Source organism: Mastigoproctus giganteus, chromosome 3 (genome assembly GCF_048544385.1).
Source record: "Mastigoproctus giganteus isolate SK-2022 chromosome 3, ASM4854438v1, whole genome shotgun sequence".
Taxonomy (NCBI): domain Eukaryota; kingdom Metazoa; phylum Arthropoda; class Arachnida; order Uropygi; family Thelyphonidae; genus Mastigoproctus; species Mastigoproctus giganteus.
In genome coordinates this window covers 213725770-213750921 of record NC_143577.1, presented here as the reverse complement: position 1 = coordinate 213750921, position 25152 = coordinate 213725770, and the positions used below count along the sequence as shown (strand labels likewise).

The 25152-nt window shown below is 37.6% G+C and overlaps 1 protein-coding gene across 1 annotated transcript in view; it reads right to left on the bottom strand.

Moving 5' to 3' along the window:
- LOC150088669 (transmembrane protein 62-like) overlaps positions 1-25152 on the bottom strand; it is a 366503-nt gene that overhangs the window by 83720 nt on the left and 257631 nt on the right. The window contains exon 11 of the mRNA XM_090370285.1: positions 15296-15377. Coding sequence (XP_090226411.1) covers positions 15296-15377 — 82 coding nt within the window. The remainder of the gene's footprint in view (positions 1-15295; positions 15378-25152) is intronic.

The window sequence follows — 25152 nt, the reverse complement described above, 5'->3', positions numbered from 1 at the left end:
TGCTCAAGTATCAAGCAGAAGGCTGTTCTCCTACTGTTTGCATTAAGTTGCACTAACTTAATTTTAATTCATTGCTAAAGGGATGACTGGGAAGGGGGCTTACAACGAGGAGCATATATAGCATTTAGAAGAATTAGTACATAATGGTTTGAGGTTTAATGGCTTTTATGGATTCTAAAGCTATTAGGATAACAGCTTCAGAGAATATAAAGGTCACACAATCCTGCAGTGCCATTGCTGCACTTGCAGAGGGAGCTGGTGAGAGATTATTTGAAAGAACCACAGGTTCACTAACTCAGTTGACAATCTTGGAACCATCACAGTGCACAGTGCATACATAGGTGAAACTGGAAAATCAAGAGTTTGCTGTATGGATCTGCTTAATGTTGAAGCTTAGAAGCGCAATCTTTTTCATAAGACAGGTTAAGGAAGATGCTGCCATACTAGCATCTCAAAAGAATGTCATTCATATTTAGCTTCCAAAATGCATTTAAGCTTTGTGACCTAATGTCACATGGTACATTGGATTATTCTGATTTAAGTTATTGCACTTTGGTTTATTCTGATATAAGTTATTGTACTTTGGTGTGTGAGCAGGTATTGTTATATGGAGTAATGTGGGAGACCTCAAATTCAGCTGTATAGTTTAATAGCAGAGTAAATCAATGAATATGTAGTGGAGGTTCATGTGTTTTCATATGAAGATTCTGAACTGGCAATGATGTATGAAAATCCCCACTGCAATTTGTAGAACATTTTGATGTACAGGGTCAAGCTGCTTTAGTATGCTTTGTCTGGATGAGGCATATACTGGGGACCTGTATATGACTCAGGATCTAATTGACAAATCACGTGGGTGTGGTAATATATAACACCCACGTGATTTGTCAATTAGATCCAATTTACACCCAATGAAATAAAGATTAACCTAAGCAGATTCAATTTCTTAGACAGGTTGTACACACGTGTTTAATAAGTTTCAGAAAATTTAATTTTTTATCCAATATTAGACCAAGAAATCTAATACAGGTAAGCCTGGTATAATAACACAGTAGTTAGATTCCTATAAAATCTCATGTAGTGGTGCAAAACCACTATATGAGGACTAAGAACCAGTACAAGAAGGGAGGTTATATTCCAAAACCACTATATGAGGACTAAGAACCAGTACAAGAAGGGAGGTTATATTCCAAAGGCTAACAAAAATACACCATTTTTTATTTATAACTATCAGAAACTTAATTTTCATTTAAAATAGTAATAACTGAACAAATGTCTTACAAACTGTGATACACACATGTCAGATAATATGTTGATTTAATTTTTGTCCTCTTCATTGCTGCACAATCAAATGAGAACGTTTTCTCTGTTGCAGAATATCTTCACCTTCTGAACTTTCTTCTGCAGCATCTAGATTTCGTGTATCTTCTGCTCTCTTTAAAAAATCCGTAATGTGTGTTTTTTTGATTTTGCTTGATAGATCTTTGTGAATTTCATGGTATAGAGCTAATCATTTTTGAAGCTCTCTTTTGAACTTTGTGCTCCTTTCAGTCAAAGGATCTGCATACAAAAAATAAGATTCTGATTGCTTGGCTAAGTTTATGCCTTCCGTATGCTTTTTGGTGCAAAATTTGGAACTTCAGAATTTTCATCAGAGCTATCATCCTCTGAATTGATTTGGTTTACCTCTGATTCCATTTCCACCAATTCCTGAGTGTTTTTTTTCCATTTTCTCAATTATTGGCACTCTGGGACAAACTGTCATATTTGTGGAAATTAAAAATCCTGCAGCAACAGAAGTTCTAATTTTCTGTTAATTTTTCTTTATGGTCCAGATTGTTGCTTCACTTAAATTTAAACTTTTTGAAACATTTAAGATGATCCAAAATTTGTATCTTTGATTCTAAAGAAATCAAGTTCCTTTTGAGCAGTGTTTTTTTTTTTTTTTACTTTCCTTAGGCATAATTTAGGGCTGGAATTTAATTCACAAAAAAATTATTCCAATGCAATCCTTAAGAACAAAATTTAGTAACACATACCCATAAAAATTTATAAATGATCAAATAAAAACCAAAATAACCTTACAAAAACCTTAAGTCATGAACAGCATGCTTCGAAGTCACAATTTTTTATGGTGGTCACAAACAAGCACAAGTTCAATAGCACAGAACCTAACACAGGGATTTCCCAATTTTTTTTTTTTTTTTTTTTTGCATACCGTTTAGTGAATCAACAGAGGGGATTCACAAATTTTGAAAAATGCAGACATAATAGCAGGGGAATAATAATAACATATATATATATCCAGTAAAATATAGCTTTAATTTAATGGTTTGGAGCTTTCAAGGCTGAAATTTTCCATTTCCATTCTGTTAGAATTTGTTGACAAATTCTAACAGAATGGAAACTTTAGAGATAAAAATTATTTTAACAGACACAGTTGTGTGTGCAGTGAGGTGTGCGAGGGCATGAGGTAGGCCATTCAACTATTAGATCGATGTTCATTGTTGCTGCAGGGAAGTGCATAATTTTGCCTCCAGTGCTTATCTAGACTTAAAAACAGTTCTCTAAGATGGGGTGTAGTCTCATGCCTTTTCAGTGGTTCATGGCTCTTGAACTACACACTATATTAAGGGACTCTAACCAGAGGTGGTGGTGAAAGTATCAGGACTGGTCATCGCGGGTCGAACAGAAGTGTTCCGCAATTGATGACTGGTCAGTCTTAGCAAGGCAGTCTTGAAGACATCGAGGTCTCTCCTATGTAGCAGCTGTTACAATCGTTGCAGGATATGTGGTATACTACACTGCTGCATAAGAGAGGGGTGACTGGAGCCTTTATGTTGGAAACTAGAGAATGCAAGCTTCTACCAGGCAGCTGCACACATTTTATGTGGTATTCATGGAGGAGTTTTTGAGATCTGGCCCAACATGCCTGTATAGTAGAGAATGTAGTCAGTAGACACATTGTACTGAGTTGATGGTGGTCTCGGGTGGACTGTGAGCTCTTACGCTTGTAATAAGCACTTGTCCAATATGTGGGTTGGATAGCCACAATTGATCGAGTCTGTCCCCACTCTGGAAAGCTCGTTGCGCCTGGCTTCATCTGTGCTGGAGTGGCTCCAATCCCTGGAGAATAGAGTGCAGGTAATGCCGTTGAGATGGCTAGGGGCATGACCAGCTCTGTAGTTGAACTATCTGCACCACATTGGCTTACAGTATACTGATGTTTCTAGATGCGGGCCCACATGTTTTTACCAGGACATCCAAGAATGGGAGAGATCCATCTACTTCTAACTCTAGCGTGAACTAGATGAATACTGACAAGGGATTGAGATACTCTAGCAATGTTGCTTCAGAGTCATGTGGGATGATGGTGAAGATGTCATCAACGTATCTGCACCATGTTATAATAGGTACTGGTGGGTTCAGGAATATCTGTTCTTTCAATTCTTCCATGGTGAATCATCAATTCAATTAAAAAGGTGAAGTGAGTAACTGCATACCTGTCAACTAGACTTCTGTTTCAAGGGAAAAAATGCAGTCACTGTTTAAAAGAAGTAATGCAGGATCATCTTGACAGGAATGCAGGAAATTATATGACAATCACAGCATGCTTTCCTTAATGGGAGATCTGGCTCTGATTAGCTACTATGATCAATAACAAAGCAGTTAGATACTAAAAATAATTTTGACATCATTACTTAGATTTCATGAACACTTTGGATAACATTACATACAAAAGACTGCTATACAAATTAGAGAGTATATTAGGGGTAGCTACTGCTGTGACCAAGGGGATGGTTTAGTGGCAGAAGACAGACAGTGGTCGTAAATTGTGTCCCACAGAGTCTAGTGCTAGATCCATTGTTGTTTTCAATATTTATTAATGATACTGATGAAGGCATATCCGGCTTAATGTCAAAGTTTGTAAGTAATACAAAGGGGAGCAGGGTGGTTAATGCAGGGTGTGTGCTTGTAGCAGGGTGTGTGCTCCTGCTATAAGCCCTGGAAAAATTAGGCAGATGGGCTAAGAAGTGTCAACTAAGAAGGGAAACACACCAAATGTATGGCACAACACCCAAAATAGTGAAGAACAAAAAAAGACCTGGAGGTAATTGTGCAGTCAGATATGGAGTTCTCTGAGCACTGCAGATGCACCACAAGGAGAGCTCATGGGTTTTGTCATTAATATATTGAATTACTGCCAACACAAATAATGAGCTCAGTATTCTATTGCAATGAGCCACCAGTAGGTTATATCTTGAGTACTGCATACAATTATGGATTCCTTATTTTAGGAAGGATGCAGATTTGTTGCAATGGGCGCAGAAAAGAGAAAGATTAGTCAGGGGTACAAAATGTTACTCTTAAAAAGAAAGACTTCCAAGTGGAAACTTGGCACATGCAAAAAGGACTGACTGATGTATTTAAGGCTTTATATGGATGGATTAAGTACACTAAATGCTGATGGCATTATTCTTTCTTGGATGACACACATAAGGGGTATAATTAGCATAAGTAGATGCAAGAACACATGTTTATACAGCATCAAATGAAAAAACCCAACACTTCCCATTTCACCCATCTATTCATTCCAAAAGTTTACTCAGTTCTTCCTTGAATTTGTTCAAGCTATCAACTTCCACAATAGATGGAAGTTTCTTCCAGCAATCAACTATCTGCTGGCTAAAGGCAAATTGCTGCACATCTATTCTATAGCTGTCTTCCCTCAATTTGAATTTATGCCCCCTCACATTCATAATCTGAGCAAGAGGAAGAATCCCATCAGAATTGAGCCTCCTTAACCGATTCAAGGCCTTATACACCTCAATCAGATCACCTTGCAGGTGCCTAAGTCTCTAGAAGCTAAAATTTACAGAATTTAAGTGTTTCTTGGAAAGACCACCCTTTTCCAACTTCACAAATCTTGCCCTTCTCTGCACTTGCTCAAGCAACTCTACATCTTCCTAAAATGAGGCCATCAGACCTGTACACAGCACTCAAGGCATGACCTGACTATTGCCTAATACAAAGGGATAATCACCTTTTCCCTACTAGCAAAATTCCTGTATATCATTGACAATACCCCATGACCTGCTCTGGCAGCCTGTATGCACTGTCAGAAAATTTCATATCTCACTGCACATGTATTCCCAGGTCTTTTTCATTCTCCAATTTTCCACTTCATTTTCCACTTCTCAGGCCATCTGCCTAACTTTTCTAGATCCTGTTGCAGTAGCACACAGTCATTACTATCATTAATAACCCTGCCAACATTTCTATCATCTGCAAATTTCACCATTAAGTTTGATATACATTCATCAAATATCACTGATAGATATATAAAACAGCAATGGGCACAACACTGGGAGACTCTACTAATAACAATAGTCCACGAACAGTAGCGTCCATTGATTACCACTCTGTATTCTCCCACAACCCTTTTATTCATTGTAGCAACTTCCTTAATATTTAACCCCAGGGCTCACATCTGGTGAGTATGGACCTGGCACACCTATGGTCCTGAGCTGAATATCATCATTCTTCTCTTTCTTGATGATTCACTTCTACTTTTGACTCACTCTCTCTCTCTCTCTCTCTCTCTCTCTCTCTCTCTCTCTCTCTCTCTCTCTCTCTCTCTCTCTCTCTCTCTCAGGGTAACTCGGGAATTTTTTTTTTGGATGACGCAGCATAAGCCTCAGGCTTCCTTGCACCATATAGCTAATAATAATACCATATGGCTCCAATTTTTAAAGTAGTCTTCCATTTGCAACAGTGTCAAAAGCTTTCCTGAAATCCAAGTATATAATATCAAAATTATTTTTTTGCATCCAGTTCCTCTGCAACCACATCATAGTATCCAATCAAATTTGTCAGACAAGACTTTCAATTAACAAACACATGCTGTGTCTGAATGATCCTGCAATGCATCTTTAACCAGCGACTCCATTATTTTCCCCAGAACAGAAGTTAAACTAACTGGTCTGTAATTACTTGTGTCATTCTTAGATCCCTCCCCTTTCTGAATTGGGGACACATTTGCACATTTCCAGTCCGTGGAGACTTCCCCCCCGAGTCCAAAGATGCTCTCATAATTATGGCTAAGGGTTTGCTTACTTCCTTTGCCACCTCTTTTAATATAACTGGAGAGATTCCATCTACACCAGGTGCCTTTCTGATGTTTAACTTCAACAATTTCTCCTCCATCTTGCTCTCAGTTCTGTAAACAGAGTTCAGTAAACTTCTGTCCTCCCTTTCCTTACAGAACTCCTTATGTGTGAATGTAGATGCAAAATACTCATTCACTTTGTCAGCTATCTGAGCAGGATCATCAACAGTCAAACCATTGATATCAAGTGAACTAATCTGATTCATCCCCTTCCTTCTAGAGTTTATATAACCAAAGAAGTCCTTGCTGTTTTTCTTAAAAGATTTCTTATAAACTGCCTTCGCTTGCCTAACTTCCTTTGTGACTTCATTACAGACTAGCTTATAACTATCATAGGCTTCTTTGTCACCTGATAATTTATATGCATCCAATGCATTTTTCTTCTCTGCCACGAGTCTCATTAGTTCATCTGACATCCATTTAGGCATAAACCTTGAACAGTATTTCTTAATCCATATAAAAAGCCTAGTAGCTTCCACGATTGCTTCGAATTTAGCATTTGCTGCCGGTAACATCATCAGTTGGTCCCACTGAATACAATTTAAAAACTGTCTGAGACTACTGTAGTCACCTTTAAGAAAGCAAAAACTCTTCCCTTTACCCCTGATGGTAGTAATATCTGAAAGTAAATCCAACATCAGTACACTGTGATCACTGCCACCCAGTGATCTGCAAATTCTTAATGCATAAATAATCACTGCCAATAATCAGATCAAGAGTATTACTCTCTCTGGTTGCCTCTCTAAAGTGTTGCTGTAGAAAACAATCATCCAATAAATTAACAATATCTTGCTAGTGTGTGAGTGACCAACTCAAGTTCCAGTCAATAGCTGGGAAGTTAAAATCCCCCATTATTAGACAATCTGATTTACTGGCCCACTCTATTTCTCTGTATAGATGTTCATTATACTCATCAGCGTCATTAGGCCTATAACACACTCCTCTCATTTTTGCTTTCCCAGTGCTTATATCACACCAAACTGACTCAACATTGCACTGACCATCGATTTCTACTGGATGCACTTCGTTAGATTGTGTTTCTTAACTAACTGTATAACCCCTCCTTTCTTTCTATCTGTTCTGTATACACTGTACTCCCCAAATTCCAATTCTATATTCCTTATATCTGTGTGACACCACATCTCTGATATCCCAACAATATCCGCCTTTGATGTCTTGACCAGCACTTCGAATTCATCAAATTCATTTTCTATACTCCTAGCCTTGGTGTACATGCAAGTATACATGCACCTATTCTTATTCTTAGTTACCCCAACACAGCCAGTGTATTTATTTGTTCCGTGATGACTCCCACCAGCACCCCGCCCTCCAATCTAATAGAAGCAGTGCAAGAATCACTTGTACCTCTGCCTGTGGCTACTGTTAATCTTTTGGTCTGTAAACACCCCCAAAGCTAGCAGTTTTCCGACCCATCTAACACTGCCTCGATAGCATCAGCAAATATTCTAGCACCCTTCTATTTAAGTTTATCCCATCCCTATAGAACAGTCTCTCCTGTTAATAAGCACAGACCATACTAAGAAAAATTCTATCCCACGAGCCTTGCACAATCTCTCTGGGGTCGAATTGATTAACAAGGCTCTCATCCTGTGCTCCCTCCTATTGTGTCTGGGCAGAATTTCCGGAACTTTCAAATTTAACCCAACTCAACATTTTTTTCAACATTGACCTATACTTGGTAAGTAAGTCTGAAGATCTCCTATTCGTATTGTCATTAGTGCCAATGTGTACAACATTATCACCCTCTGTGCTATTTCTGTTCAATACCCTGATCCTATTCCACCAATCCTTTTTACATAATATATTACCCATCTCACTGACAATGGAGTCACCAACAATATCTCCTGAGGGACCAGTTCTGCCTTGGAGATTGCATTGTGTAGCTTGATGCAGAAGAGGGAACTCTGGCATTGAGTTGGGCAGCTGAGAGCTTGATGGGTCCCCCACTTTAATACCTTCGAGGGCATCTATTCCACTCTTCAAACTCTCATAGGCATCCATTAGAACGCCGAGTTTCTGTCTATTTCTTGACACTCTCTGCACCTAGCACACCCTGATCCTATTCCACCTATCCTTTTTACACAATATATTACCCATCTCACTGACAATGGAGTCACCGACAATATCTCCTGAGGGACCAGTTCTGCCTTGGAGATTGCCACTGTGTAGCCTGATGCAGAAGAGGGAGCTCTGGCATTGAGTTGGGCAGCTGAGAGCTTGATGGGTCCCCCACTTTAATACCTTCGAGGGCATCTATTCGACTCTTCAAACTCTCATAGGCATTCATTAAAACGCCGAGTTTCTGCCTATTTCTTGACACTCTCTGCACCTAGTACACACACAAAGACTCTCCCCTGCTGGATCATATCCTGTTCCAGAATGGTCTGCAAACATTTCACAAGCTGCACATTTTTTGAGGCTGTGATGCATTGGAGAACCAGCCCCCTCTGATCTTACCTGAGCCATAGCACTCTTGCTACTTTGTGCTCGTTGCTTTCCTTCTCTAGTCTGGGGCATGATTGAATACAATGAAAATGAATAAGATTAATCAATTTTCAATAGTACACTATCTAATAGATTTCTAAATGCAATGATATGCACTATGCTATCTAGTGTTACGTTATCTACCTATTTATCACAATTAAAAATTTGAATTTGAATTCCCTACCACCACTCTATACTATAACAATAGTAGCACGATTCAAACAAAACAATGGCATTATATATATTTAGTAGTAACCTACAAAATCGCTATCTAAATTAAAAATAAAAAGTGTAACTAGGTCTATAAAGCTACTTATGAGGTATGTTATAATATGACAATCAAGTAAACAAAATATCAAAAAACACTTATACTTCTTGGAGCTCGAATTTCACTGCATCCACTTGCAACGTGAAATGAGATTTCTACAAGTTTTGTTCTTCTAAAAATGACAATAAAACAAATGTTACTTGCTAAATCTGAAATATCTTTGTGAGATGCATACTAATTATTTCTCAGACTGCAAAAAATAATATTAGCATAATATGAGAATCTTAAAGTTTGAATTAGCATTAGCATTAGTAGAGGCATTTGATGCAAGAAAGCAAGCTTATGCAGCATCAGCCAAAAAAAAAAAAAAAAAAAAATAAATAAAAAAAATAAAAAAAAAAAAAATAAAATAACCACTTCCACTTCACCCCTCTGTTCGTTCGAAATACCTGTCCAGCTGAGCCTTAAACTTATTTAGGCTATCAACTTCCACGACAAGGAATGGAAGTCTATTCCACCAACCAAGCACCCGCTGGCTAAAGGCAAATTTCCGCACGTCTATCCTACAGTCTATCCTTCAGTTTTGTGTAACTTAGAAGAACTAGAAGCAATTTGTATTGTGTAGCATTTTTTCTTTCAAAGAGTTGCCCATTTGGTTGAGAAGGGAGATATCAGAATTACCCTATTAGATTTTCTCTTAGGTTTTGCTCTTGGTTCCCATTTTAGTATTTTCCTCAATGATATATTTTATCTTAACCAATCGCTGATCTTGATGTTTCTCTTTTCACTTATATATTCATTCAACTTCATTTTATTTGCCTATACAGGCAGGTGAAATGAAGTTGTATAATGAAATTCATGCACTAAGGAGGCTGTGAACAGTCAATTCAATTACTTGGTTAGAAGGAAACAATCTTATTATTTATAAATGTACAATACTTTCATTTTTTAATATTCATAAAATTTTTAAATTGTCAAAAATTAAAACAGGTTTTTTAATGCCATAAAGAGGAATTATTTTTGATGGAATCACGCTCGATGTTCTCATATTTTGGCCTTCACATTTTTTTTTCTCTCCTAGAAATAATTATAAAACTGAAGACACAGCTAAATAAGACGTATTAGGGATACAAAGAATGTAAAAAGGCAATCTCCCATATGTTTATATTAATGGATAGATGCAAATTTTTGATTTTCAAAAAGCTGGCAACCAGGCAACTGCAAGCAGGAGATAAACAGGAGAGTTTTGGGTTAAAAACAGGCATAAAACACAAAAAAAAAAAAAAAATCCAAATTTTAGAGTTTGTTGCAAAATAACATGATGAAAACAGGAGCTTTTTCAGAAAGAGGAGGCTTTTTTTTAAATCCATACAAATCCACTATTAAAAGTTTCACCTGACAACATTCATTTTATATAAAATACAGCCATAGCATTGTTTTCCAGTATAACATGCTTTCAAACATTAGCTCACCTAGAATTTTTCTGTTTGTGGATTCTTGTTTGAATTTTCTGTTAGGTGAATGATTTTGTTTGCTTCAAGAAAGGTATTGTTTTTGCTTATACTCTGGCATGATCACCATATCAATGGAGTTTACAATAAATCATCAATACAAATGTTAATTGTATTTAACAGTCACGGGCTTGAATCCTGGTCCACTCAAAGAGTGCATGCTACTGCACCCATGCTTTACCATACAGCTATGTCTGTAGGCTTTGCCCTCTTCAGAAATATTGAGTCAAAGTTTTGTTTATAACAATGCTGTCTAGACTTGGCAGCCAGGACCATTTCTGTGGTCACTTAGCACTGCTATGAGAAATTATTAAAATGCCAAGAATGACTTTGGATAATTTTTTTATTTTTTTATTTCACGCTTCCTTCTGCAACAGCCAGTTCCCCAACTGAAGAACACTGTACATCAATTCTGTCTTCTTTCGTAATAGTGTCAGTAGGTTTGCACTGAAAGGGATGGAACTGATGCTGCAAAACATCTATTTCTTTACCTTCAACAATGCCAAGAAGTATTACACACTTGTTCACAAAAAATGGAAACTAGTCCTTTAAATTTAACTTCTGCTTCCTAAGTGAAAGCAGATGATTTAAAAGCAGTTGTTACAATAAATTTGCAGATACATAACATTCTTCAACATATCTAGGAGTAATGACCTCAGTAAATGGATGTCAGGTATGTTGGATTGAAGAACCATATTTGGAAAGCTGACAAAAAACATTTAAAAGATTTGTTCAGCCTGTAAGTTCTTTATTTACTGCATGTAGTAATATATGCAGAAATAAAGAAATTCCTCAGTAAACAAAAGATAAGATTCTTCTCTTGTTTTAGACTCTCCATGACTTTGGCAGAAAAAATGTCTATGGCTAAATCAGAATCATCCTTCTGGTTTAGTTGTCTATGGTAACTAACTTTCAAAATGGAAGTGGAAGGTTTAAAAACTGTTGGTATAACAAATTTACACATAACATTCTTCAATAGATCTGGGAGTAATGATCTCAGTAAATTAAATGGATGTGAGATACAATGGACTTGAAGAGCTATGTTTGGATTTCCAAAGAATGACATAATACTTAAAAGAAACAAGTAATTTGCTTTACTCAAGCTAAAAGAGAGGACCATGAACAGATTTTCTGTATGAGTGAGGATAACATGTCTAGATTTATTAGGATTACTTTCATCAAATGTTTGCAATTCAAAAAATGTCTTTTTCTTGAGTTCAATTTGTCTTCTTCCAAAACTTCTGGATTATTAACTAGATCTGAACATGAGTCGTTGGCATTCACCAGTGACTGCTTGTTGTACTTTTCAATTTACAACCTCAGAGAAGTGCTCACATGGCCTTTCTCACCACTTCTAACCCCTTATTTAAATAGACTTGTCAAGGGTTGCCATAGGGAAGAGATTACTACCATAGAGAACTGATAGAATGTTCAATGGTAGAAAATGTACAAGTAGACGTGAAAAAAAAAGTATTATTTCAAATCCCAGGTTCCAAATATGCAAAAAGGATGTTAAGAGAAACCCCTACAGAGAGGCAAATGGCAACTACTTCTATGTTGGTAGTAAGAGGTATTATTTAGAAAGGGATATGGTTGCCCACAAGGATAATTATTCCATAATGAGCAGGTCCACCCCCTGCTTTGTCTTTGCATATCAGACTGACATTATGCAAAGCAGGGTTCTCGTTTTCCTTTATGTTTCCTGAAAACTAAGACATACTGGCTTGTGTCTATGAAGATACTTGATATCATAAATATTCCATCAGAATCCATGGCAATTCCACTGTACGAATTTAGCCATATTTGAGGTTGGTGAATCAGTCATTCAACGTCTGAAGCGATGATGGCTTGCTTTTCTTAGTCTCGGGCTTTTCTTTTTTGGAAAATATGAACACTGACCTCTTGTCCACTTTTATAGCTATTTTTTCTTGAGATAATGGCTCTGTTTTACACGCTTTCCTTTCCCTTTTGATTGATGCGGTACATTAGGACGTATCAAAAAGAGTGCCAACTAACTAGGTTTTTTTGTCCTTGCTTATGACCACAACAGATTGTGCAATGGGAGCAAATGACTCTTTTGGCATTTCAGTCTGTGTTCCAAAAGGGAATATTTTTGTTTACAGCTATTTACTTGTAGAAAATCATGAGTTACATTACCCATCTTTAGTAAGTCGTACCTGTATTTTATTATGTTATCATATTACAAGGGTTATATTTGTATCCTTACCTTAATTGGTTCACTTTTTCCAAGTTATACAGTGTGTAACAGATTCAAAAATAGGACCACAATATGCAGTAACTCTGATTTTGTAAAAATATTCTTACAAATATTTTGATATATTGTTTTATGCATTGGAACATGTCATTTTTCTTCATAATTTACCTGCCAATTTCTCTAGCTTTTAACACATACCATTATGATAATACATTTAAATAATAATCATCTCTCAAGGCCTTTTGAGTTTTAAAATTTGTTGCTCAGAAGACTTTAAAGAGAATGTGGCATACAAGTTCAGTACACAGCTTTTAAAAGGTTGTGAATTCTTGATATACTCAATCTTATTTTAATATTAATCTAATGCAAGTTTGTTGCTCGATGATGACCGTGGTTGAGAGTTCATCATCTGCATACCTTTTTTTTTTTACCTCAGGGTTTTTTTTTATTTATTTTTTTATTATTATCTCTTTCTTCCCCTAATGTTCTCCCCCACAAATCCTGTGGCAAGTACTATTACCAGGTGGTTGGGATGGTTGTTATGCCCAGTTACTATTACTGGTTGAGGAACTCGGACTATCCTGGCATTCAGGATCATGGCTTTCTGGAGTTCCATGTAAGTGTTCACTGTAAGAGAAGGTGTAGATAGCCATCTCCTTGTTGATGCGAGTTAGGTCTGGCTGATGTTCAGAGTCATCTTATATGTTATTATGGTGTGGTCCCAGTATAGTTGGTGAATAGGGATCTCTAGTACAGCCTACGGTTCATACTTGTAATATGTAACACTTTATTTTATCAACTGGTGTTTTTCCTCTAGCTTCCAATGTATTATTTTGAGTGTACTCCATCTGGGTGATAATCCTGCATCCCGAAGTGATGTGCTGGATTGTTTCTAGGGCCCGGGGGCACCATCAACATGTGTCATCCATCACTTCGGGGACCTTGGCGATGTAATTCTTGTAGTTTCTGATGTTGATACCTGATCTTGGATGGCAAGCACGAATCCTTCAGGCTCGGGGAAGAGCCCCCCCCTCCACTCATGAGCCATGTATTCGAAGCCATCTGATCTCTGTAGCCTTGATGGAGATCATTATAGTGTCTGCCATGGAGTGCCATCTTCACCCATCTTGGTCTGATTCTTCTGTCTGTGTGAGTAGGGTCTCCCTGTTGAGTTGATAATGTGTGCCATTTGTCTATCTTTCTTATAACTTTGCAGATTGACACTGTTTTCCTGGATGTAATCCCCAGGTTCTTAATCATTTCTATTATTCAATGAGGTCTGTCAAACCCCTCCCATCCTTCTTCCTGGGTTATGGCCAGTCTCCAATATCCGACTTCAAGTAGTGTTGGTGGCGCTTAATCATCATTATCCTGGTCAATCTTATAATCATCTCCAGTGTTGGTCCAATCTGTGATCCCGAATGAGTTTATTAGTACTAGGAGTGCATAGGTGTTTATGTCTCTGACCATGTTCCTGCCATTCAGCTTTGATTTTAGCAAGAATTTCAGTCTCTGATGGTATTTTTCAGTGAGGTAGGCCTCATTCTCTTTGTGTTCTAGCTCTTGAGCCTGCATCATCCCCAGATATTTGTAGGTCTCTCCCTCTGTAATGGCTGTCATCTCTTCACCGGTCTTCAGCTAGTACTTTCGGCCAACTGGATTTTCCTGATGCAATCCATAGGTCCTGCATTTGTCTAGGCCAAATTACATCCTGATGTTAGTGCAGAAATCATCGGTGATCCAGAGTAACTGCTGGAGTTGGTTCTTGGTTGCTACATAGAGTTTGATGTCATCCATGTGCATCACGTGAGAGAGGGTGTACAGGTTCTTTCTCCCTTCTTTTAGAGTATATCTGTTATTGAGCATGGTAGATAGCAGCTAGACAGACCCACAGAGCATCTCCCCAGAAGATTCCTCTTCTGCTGGTTATTATTATTAAATAATCACAACAACAGCAAAAATCCTTACATTTGTGATTTCACAATGTAGATTAAAATATATACGCACATATTAATTTTATAAATTAAAACAAAATATTACACATTAACTATGTTAAATATATGAAGATTAAAAATATATAAACAATAAATATTTAAAAGAAATGCAAACATCAATAAATTCAAAATGCAAAAATGCAATAAATTAAAAGTAAAATAGTATAATAATAGGACAATATAATAAAGGACAAATAAAAACATTTAATATACAAAAGAAAATAACTGCTCTATCATCCTTAGATAAATTAAGTTCTTATTATTTAAATAATATATTAAGACTTGTTAATGATCACAAATTATAACACAGGTTATGAAATTCATGTTTAATATTAGTTTAGTTATAAAAAAAATGTCAAGGTAAGTTTCATTAAGAAGTGTAGCAGTTCTGTCAAAATATTTGAATCTAAGATGGTTCTGTTTTGAATTTTATAATACTGAATGGATTTTGATCCTTTATTGGCTTGAGTGGCCATTTAAAATTAATACAGAGTAAAAGTATCGGAACATGGTATATTAGATAATAAAATAGCCTGGAATCAAACATTTCTTCTATCTTTCAGGAGAGGGAAACCAAAAAACTTATACCATTCCTTGTAATGTTCAACAGTACTTAGTTATCTGAATACATACCTTTGCCCATGCAGTGTAGTGACCTGAGTAGACAAAAGGGAATAACTGCTACTAAAAGGGTAATACCAAATATTATTTGCCCCTAAAAAAAAAAAAAAAACAGTCAATTTATACTAATAAAACAATTGAAATCTAGGATTATAACAGAACAGAGAAATGCATATGAAAAAGTCAAACTGTTCAAGAAGAGTATTTCTTTCTTTGTACATTTGAACCCAACAGAAGTGCAATCCTTGCACAGCATTTGTTTTGCAGTTTGATGAACTGTAAAAATGGCAACTAAAGATCATAATGTATCAAACAAAGGTTGGAAATAAGCATTAAAACTGATTTTAAACTGATTATAACTGTTGTCAGATGTATAAGATTAAACAGATTTCAGTATCTGATTTTGTGTGTGATCCATTGTCCAAGACTATTTAAGGTAGGATTAGTTTAGGACATTTGTCTTAATAAATTTGATCCTTGTGTTTAACTTATGAGTAGCTCATGGTGTCTTGTCAATGATATACAGGAATTTTCTAACAGGGATAAGGAGGTGATTATCCCCTTGTACAAGTCAATGGTCAGGCCATACCTTGAGTACTGTATACAGACCTGGAGGCCTCATTTTAAGAAGGAAGTAGAGCTGCTCGAACAAGTACAAGGAAGGGCAACGAGATTGATGAATGGAACAAAGTGTTGCTCTTATAAAGAAAGACTTAAGTTCTGCAAATTGCAGTGTCTGGAGACTAGGCACCTGCGAGGTGATCTGATTGAGATATATAAGGCCTTGAATGGTTTGAGCAAGCTCAATGCTGATGGGATTCTTTCTTTTGCCCATATTAGTCACCCAAGGGGACAAATTTAAATTGAGGAAAGACAGTTGCCTTTAGCAAGTGGGTGGTTGTTTGATGGAACAAACTTCCATCTGGCATTGTAGAAGTTGATAGCTTAAATAAATTCAGGGCAGAACTAGACAAACATTTGGAGTTAATGGATGGGTGAAATGGTTTTTTTTTTTTTTTGCCGATGCTATATAAGCTTGCTTTCTTGCATCATATGCCTCTACTAATGCTAACATAAAATGAACCACTGTAAAAATAATAAAGGCAATAATTACAACCAACCAACTGGGTTATCTATAACACTGAACAATGATGAAAAATTTTTTCATTAAAAATATGGTGGACATAGGACATTTTTTTTTTAAACACTGATTTCAAATGTGTAGTAGCAGCAGTCTGTTCTTTTTTATTATTATTATTAGCACCACCCTCACACTTTGCAAGGCATTTCATATTGTAATTTTCATGTATTTAGATTCTGGTATATCTTCACATAAGTTGGACTGCTGATTGGAAAGTTAGAGTAGTTTTTTAGATCTTACCACAGCAATGAGTTTCTAGACTACTCTATCTCCATCTGTTCCTGCAGATCAGATGAAAAACAAAGCAAACCTTCCAAAGAGGTCAGTAAGTCTAAGTTGTGTGAAATTTAATATTGTTACCTGTTAGTAAACTCGTTCTTTTTCAGTTTTTAGTGTCAATTGCAGTTTAATATGATATGATATGATGTGCTTTTAATATGATAAAAATCAGTGTGTTAATTCACCAGATAGCTTTAGTTATGTGTGCAATGATTACATAATTAAATCTCACAGAGAGTTTACAACATCCATATTAACCCTTCATCAGTTGTTGTGTATCTCTTGGATATATATGTCATATCTTTCTTTATTTCTGAGAACAAGATGTCGCTGCACACATGTGCTTCTCAGTAGCTTCCTACATTGCTTCTTGGAAGCCATTGGTATTAGTTTCATTTTCCCAAGCCTTTTGGTTTCAATTCAATTTGCTATTTGTATCTGGGAGATAACAGTTTGTCCGTCTGAGTAAATAGTGCTGAGTTGCTTTTGATGACCTGATGGATCGCTTATACCCAAGTAATGCAAATGATACTGAAATTATTCATGCCCTGCTGTTTTCTGAGGAATTAAGTGACAAAAGCATTGATGATGGGCCAGAATCCGTTGAGGATTACGTTGAAACAAAAGAAGATAACACGGAGAGTGTGCACAAGATGCTACATCAGAGGAGGAGAGTTGCACCGAAGAGGATGACACTGACAGTTTTATCACAGGAAAAGATAAATCGATAAAGTGGAGGAAAGTCAACAGATCAACAAAAATGTAGCGCAGACCTCAATCTAACAAAACAGACTGGAGTTATTATTTCAGTAAGAAATGTCATCACACTCCAAAGCATGGAACTGCCTTATTACTGACAATTTTAGACACAATTGTTGAATACACTAATCAATATATTCAAATTGTTCAGTCAAATTATAGCTGTGAAAAAAATGCCAAATTTACAGACAAAATTGAGATAGCTTTCAGTGGCCTTCTTTATATAGCTGGAGCACTGATGGAAATGGCATTGAAAAATTTCACTTAGTAATGAACAAGAGACGCTTCAAGTTTCTCACCTAGGTGGTAGATGATTCATCAACCGGTGCAATACCACCACTTTGCTTATTGAAGGCTTGAAGTGGTGGAACCCATGTTTAGTCTCCAGAGCTAAGTTCCAGTCAACCCTTCCCCATCTCTTCCATCATGCAGTATGACTGATGACTTTTGAGGGTATGATGAACATCGTGGCAAGATCCAATTTTCCTTACATTTCGAGGGTACAGCTCTAAAATGGTGTTCGCAGACCGACCGCTAGTTAGTACACTTGACCGAACCTACCGGTGACTCTTTAGGAGGCTTCTGGATTATCTAGTGTATAATCTTGCTACCTCTACTCTGCCAGATAGTGATTGGAGGGAGTCCGAGTAGTGTGTATGTGGGGGGCATTGTCGAGGCCACGTTATGTCAAGGATTTGGGTATATTCTTACCATGTGTATGCCATATCCAAAAATTTCATTACTTCATACAGCATGTCCCCCCAACACTTTTTCTTACTATTGAATACACCATGAATTGTCAAACTAATAGAGTAAGCTTATCTGCAAAAAGATATAAACCTCCCAAACACTTCCTAGTTCATTTCACAAATATATGTGGTCTCAATTCTAATCTCAACGATGTCCATTTCCACTTGCAGTCTGCCAAACCTCATGTACTTTTTCTGACAGAATCCCAGTTATCGGTTGATTCAACTACTGCTCATCTCATTTGCCCAAATTATTCACTGTATGATTCCTTTTGCCTCAAAGGTGGTACTTGTGCATATGTCCATTCTGGTATTCCCTGTCAGAGACTTGGCAATTTGGAATCTCCTCTCTTTGATCTTCTCTGGCTCTATCTCACTGTGTCAAATTCATCTGTTGTCTCTACCGTTCTCCTAACTCCACTAATCACTTGGAGCTCTTTGACTTCCTCTCTTTGCAACTTGAATTTCTCCAGTCCAACTTTCCTAACAGTGAGGTAATTTTCCTTGGTGATTTTAATGTTCACAACTCCAGCTGGTTAATATGCCGAGGCTTTTGCAATTACTAATGATCTTGCAGAGATTGTTCATTTACCTACAAGAATACTGGACAATCCTAACCATACAGCCAACATGCTTGATCTTTTTCTCACAAACAACCCTTCTAAGTATATGGTTGAAGTGAGTGGTCCTTTAGGCATCTCAGATCACAACTTGGTGATTGTCTCTTCTCCTTTATCTCATGGCTATTCCCAACCTCGTATTGTTTAGCATTACAAGAAAGCAAAATGGGATGACATGCGAGATTTCTTTTCTTCTTTTCCTTGGTTGGATAACTGTTTCAAAACTTCTGATGTCAACGTTTGTTCAGATCGTGTCAGCGAAATTATTCTTGTAGGAATGGAATCCTTTATTACACACTCCACTTTAAAATCTCATCCTTTATCTAAACCTTGGTTTTCCAATAAATGTGCTAAGGCTGTTCAAGAGAAGAATGTTGCATAAACAAACTAGCTTTTGACCAGGCAAAGACTAGAAAACTTGCCCTAATGGTAGCCGAGCATTCTGGTCTCTTGCCAAAGCTATTGGCCGCAACTTTTGTTCATCTCTGCTCCCACTTTTGTCAACCTGACCTGCTAGCATCCCAATTTTCTTCCAACTCATGTATTAACGATATTGGTAAAAGACCTCCCACCATTCCCAACACGCTCCATTCAAAAGGATCTTCCGTCAAAAGGATGTCAGAAGGATTTTTACAAATCTTGATGTTAAATAAGCACCAGGTCCTGATGGTATTTCTCCACTTGTTCTCAAAACCTGTGCTCCTGAACTTACTCCTGTTCTTTGCCACGTTTTTTCACTTCCTTATTCTAAATTTGTTTTTTCTTCTGTTTGGAAATTTGCTCATATCTAGCCAGTTCTTAAAAAGGTGAGAAATCTCTCCCATCCAATTATTGTCCCATTGCAATTACTTCTACTCTTTCTAAAGTAAAGGAGAAATCAATTAACCATCAACTCTTAAATTACCTAGAAACCTTCCGCCTTATCAACAATCACCAGTATGGATTCCACCAGCGTCGATCCACTGGTGATATTCTGGCCTATGTTACCCATTTATGGACAAATTCAATGGAAAAGTTTTGTGAAACACAAGCAGTTGCTCTTGACTCTCAAAGGCTTTTGATCTTGTTTGGCCTAAAGGTCTTCTAAACAAGCTTTCCTCTTATGGTTTGCCAACAGTTTTTTGAAATTGGTTATCAAGTTTTCTCTCTGATCACTCACTGAGGGTGATGGTAGATGGCTCTCTGTTTTCTAACTTCTCCACTAATGCTTGTGTCCCCCAAGGTTCAGTTCTTTCCCCCACTCTTTTCCTCTTGTGTATTAATGACCTTCCTTGACTGGAAATCCTTTCCATAGTTTTGCCAGTGATAGCACATTGCATTCCACTTTCCATTTTGAGAAACCTTGCCTTGCTCAATCAACTTCAACTTCTCGAATATCCACTACCAATTCTTTAAATGCTGATCTCCAGGTAATTCTCCAGTGGGGCAAAGACACAACTTAGTTGATTTCAATCCTTCTAATACTCAGTCTTGTCTTATATCTCACAAAAAGGATTCTTCTGCTCCTATGCTTATCTTTGGTGACACTCCGATTTCTAGACAAGTTGATAATATCTCTCTCTCTCTCTTTTGGGATTACCCTGACTTCTAATCTCTCTTGGCACAAGCACATTACAAATATTACTTCCTATGCATCTAAAAAACTTGGTTTTCTCTTTCACTCACGGCGTTACTTTTCTTCCAAACAGCTGTTCAGCTCTGTACAAATCGCAAATTCACCCTACCATGGAATATTATTAGCATATTAGCATTAGTAGAGGCATTTGATGCATGAAAGCAAGCTTATGCAGCATCGGCGGAAAAAAAAAAAAAATAAAATAAAATAATAATAATAAATAAATAAATAAATAAAAAACTAACCACTTCCACTTCACCCCTCTGTTCACTCGAAATACCTGTCCAGCTGAGCCTTAAACTTATTTAGGCTATCAACTTCTACGACAAGGGATGGAAGTCTATTCCACCAACCAACCACCCGCTGGCTAAAGGCAAATTTCCTCACGTCTATCCTACATCTGTCTTTTCTCAATTTGAATTTATGCCCTCTCAGGTGATTATTCTGAGCAAGAGGAAGAATCCCACCAGCATTGAGCATGCTCAAACCATTCAAGGCTTTATACACCTCTATCAGATCACCTCGCTGGTGCCTAGTCCCCAGACACTGTAATTTGCAAAACTTAAGCCTTTCTTCGTAAGAGCACCCCTTTGTTCCATTCACTAACCTTGTTGCCCTTCTCTGTACTCGTTCCAGCATCTCTACATCCCTCTTGAAATGAGGCCTCCAGACCTGTATACAGTACTCTAGGTGTGGGCTGACCATTGCCTTATACAAGGGAATAATCACCTCCTTATCCCTGATAGAAAAATTCATATATATCATCGACAATACACCATGAGCTATTCTTGCAGCCCATCTGCACTGCTCAGAAAACTTCATATCTGCCTGCACAACCACCCCCAGGTCCCTTTCATTCTCTACCACTGTCAGTGTAGTACCACAGAGTTGATACGTTGCTCTGGGGATGCTGTTTCCCATATGCAGTACTTTACATTTGTCAATGTTAAACTTCATTTGCCACCTCTCAGCCCATCTGCTCAACCTTTTCAGATCCTGTTGCAGTAGCATAGTGTCAGTAGTGTCCTTGACAACCCTGCCAACCTTCGTATCGTCTGCAAACTTGGACATTAAGCTTGATATACCATCATCAATATCATTTATAAATACAGAAAACAATAATGGACCCAATACTGAACCCTGAGGGACTCCACTAATAATATTAGTCCATGATGAGCAGTGCCCATTGATTACCACTCTGTCTTCTCCCCCTCAACCACCCCTTTATCCATAGCAGCAATTTGCCTCCAATGCCACACAGCTCTAATTTGTGCAGCAGTCTTCCAAGTGCAACAGTATCAAAAGCCTTTCTAAGATCCAAGTATATAATATCAAAGTTATTCCCTGCATCCAGTTCTTTTGTGACTGCATCATAGTATCCAATCAAATTGGTCAGGCAAGACTTCCCCTTAACAAAACCATGCTGTGTCTCAGCTATAACTGAAGTCTTGTCTAGATGATCCTGCAGTGCTTCTTTAACCAGTGCCTCCATTAATTTTCCAGGAACAGAAGTTAAACTAACAGGTCTATAATTACTTGTGTCGCCCTTTGATCCTCCTTTGTGAATTGGGGTCACATTTGCACATCTCCAGTCCATGGGTACTTTGCCTGAGTCCAAGGAAGCTCTCATAATTATGGCTAAGGGTTTGCTTATTTCCTTTGCTGCCTCCTTTAATATAACTGGATAGATCCCATCCACCCCAGGTGCCTTTCTTGTATTTATTTTCAACAATTTCTCCTCCACTTTACTCTCAGTTATTACAAGATTCTCTAGTTACTGCCAGAGTTGAATACACCTCTGGCATTCCCCTCGCTGAATAACTCCTCATGTTTGAATGTCAATGCAAAATATTCATTCAGTGATTCAGTGTGTTAGCTACCTGAGCAGGATCATCAACAGTTGACCCATCGATATCAAGTGGACCAATCCGATTCGTCCCCTTCCTTTTAGAGTTTATATAAGTAAAGAACTCTTTGCTGTTTTTCTTTCCATCCCTTGCCAAAGATTTCTCATAATCTGCCTTCGCCTGCCTAACCTCCTTTGTAACTTGGTTACAGATCAACTTGTATCTATCATAGGCTTCTGTGTCACATGTTAATTTGTATGTATCCCATGCATTTTTCTTCTCTGTCATATGTTTCATTAGTTCATCTGACATACACTGAGGCCTCAACCTTGAACAATATTTCTTAGTTGGTATGTAAAGCCTAGTAGCTTCCAAGATAAGTTCTTTGAATGCTTCCCATTTTGAATTTGCTGTTGGTAACATCATCAGTTGGTCCCACTGTATAGAATTTAAATACAGTCTCAGTCCATCGTAGTCGCCTTTATGAAAACAATAACCCTTCCCTTTACCCCTAATGGTAGTTACCTCTTTGAGTAAATCCCACTTCAGCACACTGTGATCACTGCCACCTAGTGGTTCATTTACCTGCAGATTCTTAATGCATGAAGAATCACTACTGATAATCAAATCAAGAGTATTACTCCCTCTAGTTGCCTCCCGAACATGCTGATGTAGAAAACAATCATCCAATAAATCCACAAAAGCGTTACTAGTGTGTGAGTGACCAGCCCGCAAATTCCAGTCAATATCTGGGAAATTAAAATTTCCCCATTATAAGACTCTCTGATTTACTGGCCCACTCTATTTCCCCATACAGTTTCTTATTATACTCATCAGAGTCATTAGGCCTATAGCACACTCCTACTCTCAATTTTGATCTCCCAATGCTTATGTCACACCAAACTAACTCGACACTGCACTGTCCAGCAATGTTGACTGGCTTCACTTCCTTGGATTTTATGTATTTCTTAACTAATACCATAACCCCCTCCTCCCTTCCTATCCTGTCTATCCTTTCTGTAGACACTGTACTCCCCAAATTCCAGTTCTGCATTCCTTATATCTGTGTGACACCACGTCTCTGAAATCCCCACAATATCTGCCTTTGATGTTTTGAGCAATACCTCAAATTCATCAAATTTATTTACTAAACTCCTAGCATTGGTGTACACCCAAGTATACATGCACCTGTTCTTTTGCTTAGCTACCCTAACACAACCTATGTGTTTATTTGTACGCTAATGATTCCCAGCAGTCTCTGAAATATCTTGCATCTTATTTTCCAGGCTGCGGCTCATTCCAATAGAAGCAGTGCAAGAATCACTTTCACCTCTGCCAGTGTCTACTGTTAATCTATTAGTCCTTGTATCCCCCCAATCTAGCAGTTTTCCAACCCACTTAACACTGCCTCGATAGCATCAACAAATATTCTTGCACCCTTTCTATTTAAGTGTATCCCATCCCTGTAGAAGCAGTCTCTCCTGTTAACAAGTACAGACCAGGCTGAAAAAAAATTCTACCCCTTGAGCCTTGCACAATCTTTCCAGGGCCGAATTGATCAACAGGGCTCTCATCATATACTGCCTCCTAATTGACGCTGTCTCATAGACGTACTATTTCTGCTGCATGCCTTTTCTACAGATACTTCCACGGGCACTGTTCTTCTAAACTGGTTTCTATAATTCCCACTCTCTCTCTTTCAAAACAGTCCGAACATGTGCCGCCACCAGCCAACATCCATTTACTGTACAACTTTTCATCTTCCTCGTATATTCATTCAACTGCTGTTTTCTGGAACAACCTTCCTTCACGTGTATTTCCTAAAAATTAGTCTACAGAAGTTCAAGTCTAATGTTAACAAATATCTTCTTTTGTCTTCTCAACCTCCAACCCAAGCATGGTACTAAGTACTATATGTAGTTAATACTTCTCGTGTTTGGGGTTTTCATACAAAAAAAAAAAAAAAAAAAAAAGCTGTATAAGATTCGGTGACCGAACAACCATGGATGAGAGATGAAAACTTGATTGCCTCATCCCCATAAGAGATTTTCACTGAATTTGTAAACTGCAAGACATGTTACTTTCAGGGTCAGAATCTAACCATTAATGAGAAATTAGAGGCCTTCAGAGGAAAATGCGGTTTCAAACATTATATACCTTCAAAGCCCAACAAATATGGACTCGAAATATACTGCTTTAGTAGATGCTAGGGAGCTGTACTCTTATAATCTTGAAATATATGCAGGGAAGCAACCTGAAGGTCCATACCAAATCAGCAATAGACCAGCTGATGTTGGATGGAACATTATGGCAGATAATTGGTTTACGGATGTCAATTTAGTTTTGGGACTCAGAAAAAGGAAACTCTTGTGTTGGAATGATAAAAAAGAACAAACCACAACTCCCAGTCGAATTTGTGTCAGCCAAGAGCCGACCTTAAAAATTGAGTTTGTTTGGCTTCAGGGAAGAAGCAACAATTGTTTCCTATGTACCAAAGAAATCAAAGAATGTCATCTTGATTTCCTCATTGAATTTTGATGATGCCATTGACTGTGAAACAGGTGATCAGCTAAAACCATAAATTGTAACATTTTATAATGCAACCAAGTCTGGAGTAGACACGGTGGATCAGATGTTTGGGACTTACAATATGGCATGAGCTTGTCGTCGTTGGCTGATGGTGATATTTTACACAATGCTAAACATTAGCAGAATCAGTGCACAAGTGATCTACATGGGAAATGAAAAAGAAATAATGAGCCACAGACTCTTCCTCAAGCAACAACTCTTCCTCTACAAGCACAGAACAGGAAAGAGAGCAGTCACAAGCGGTGCACTAATAGCTGGCAAGCAACAAAG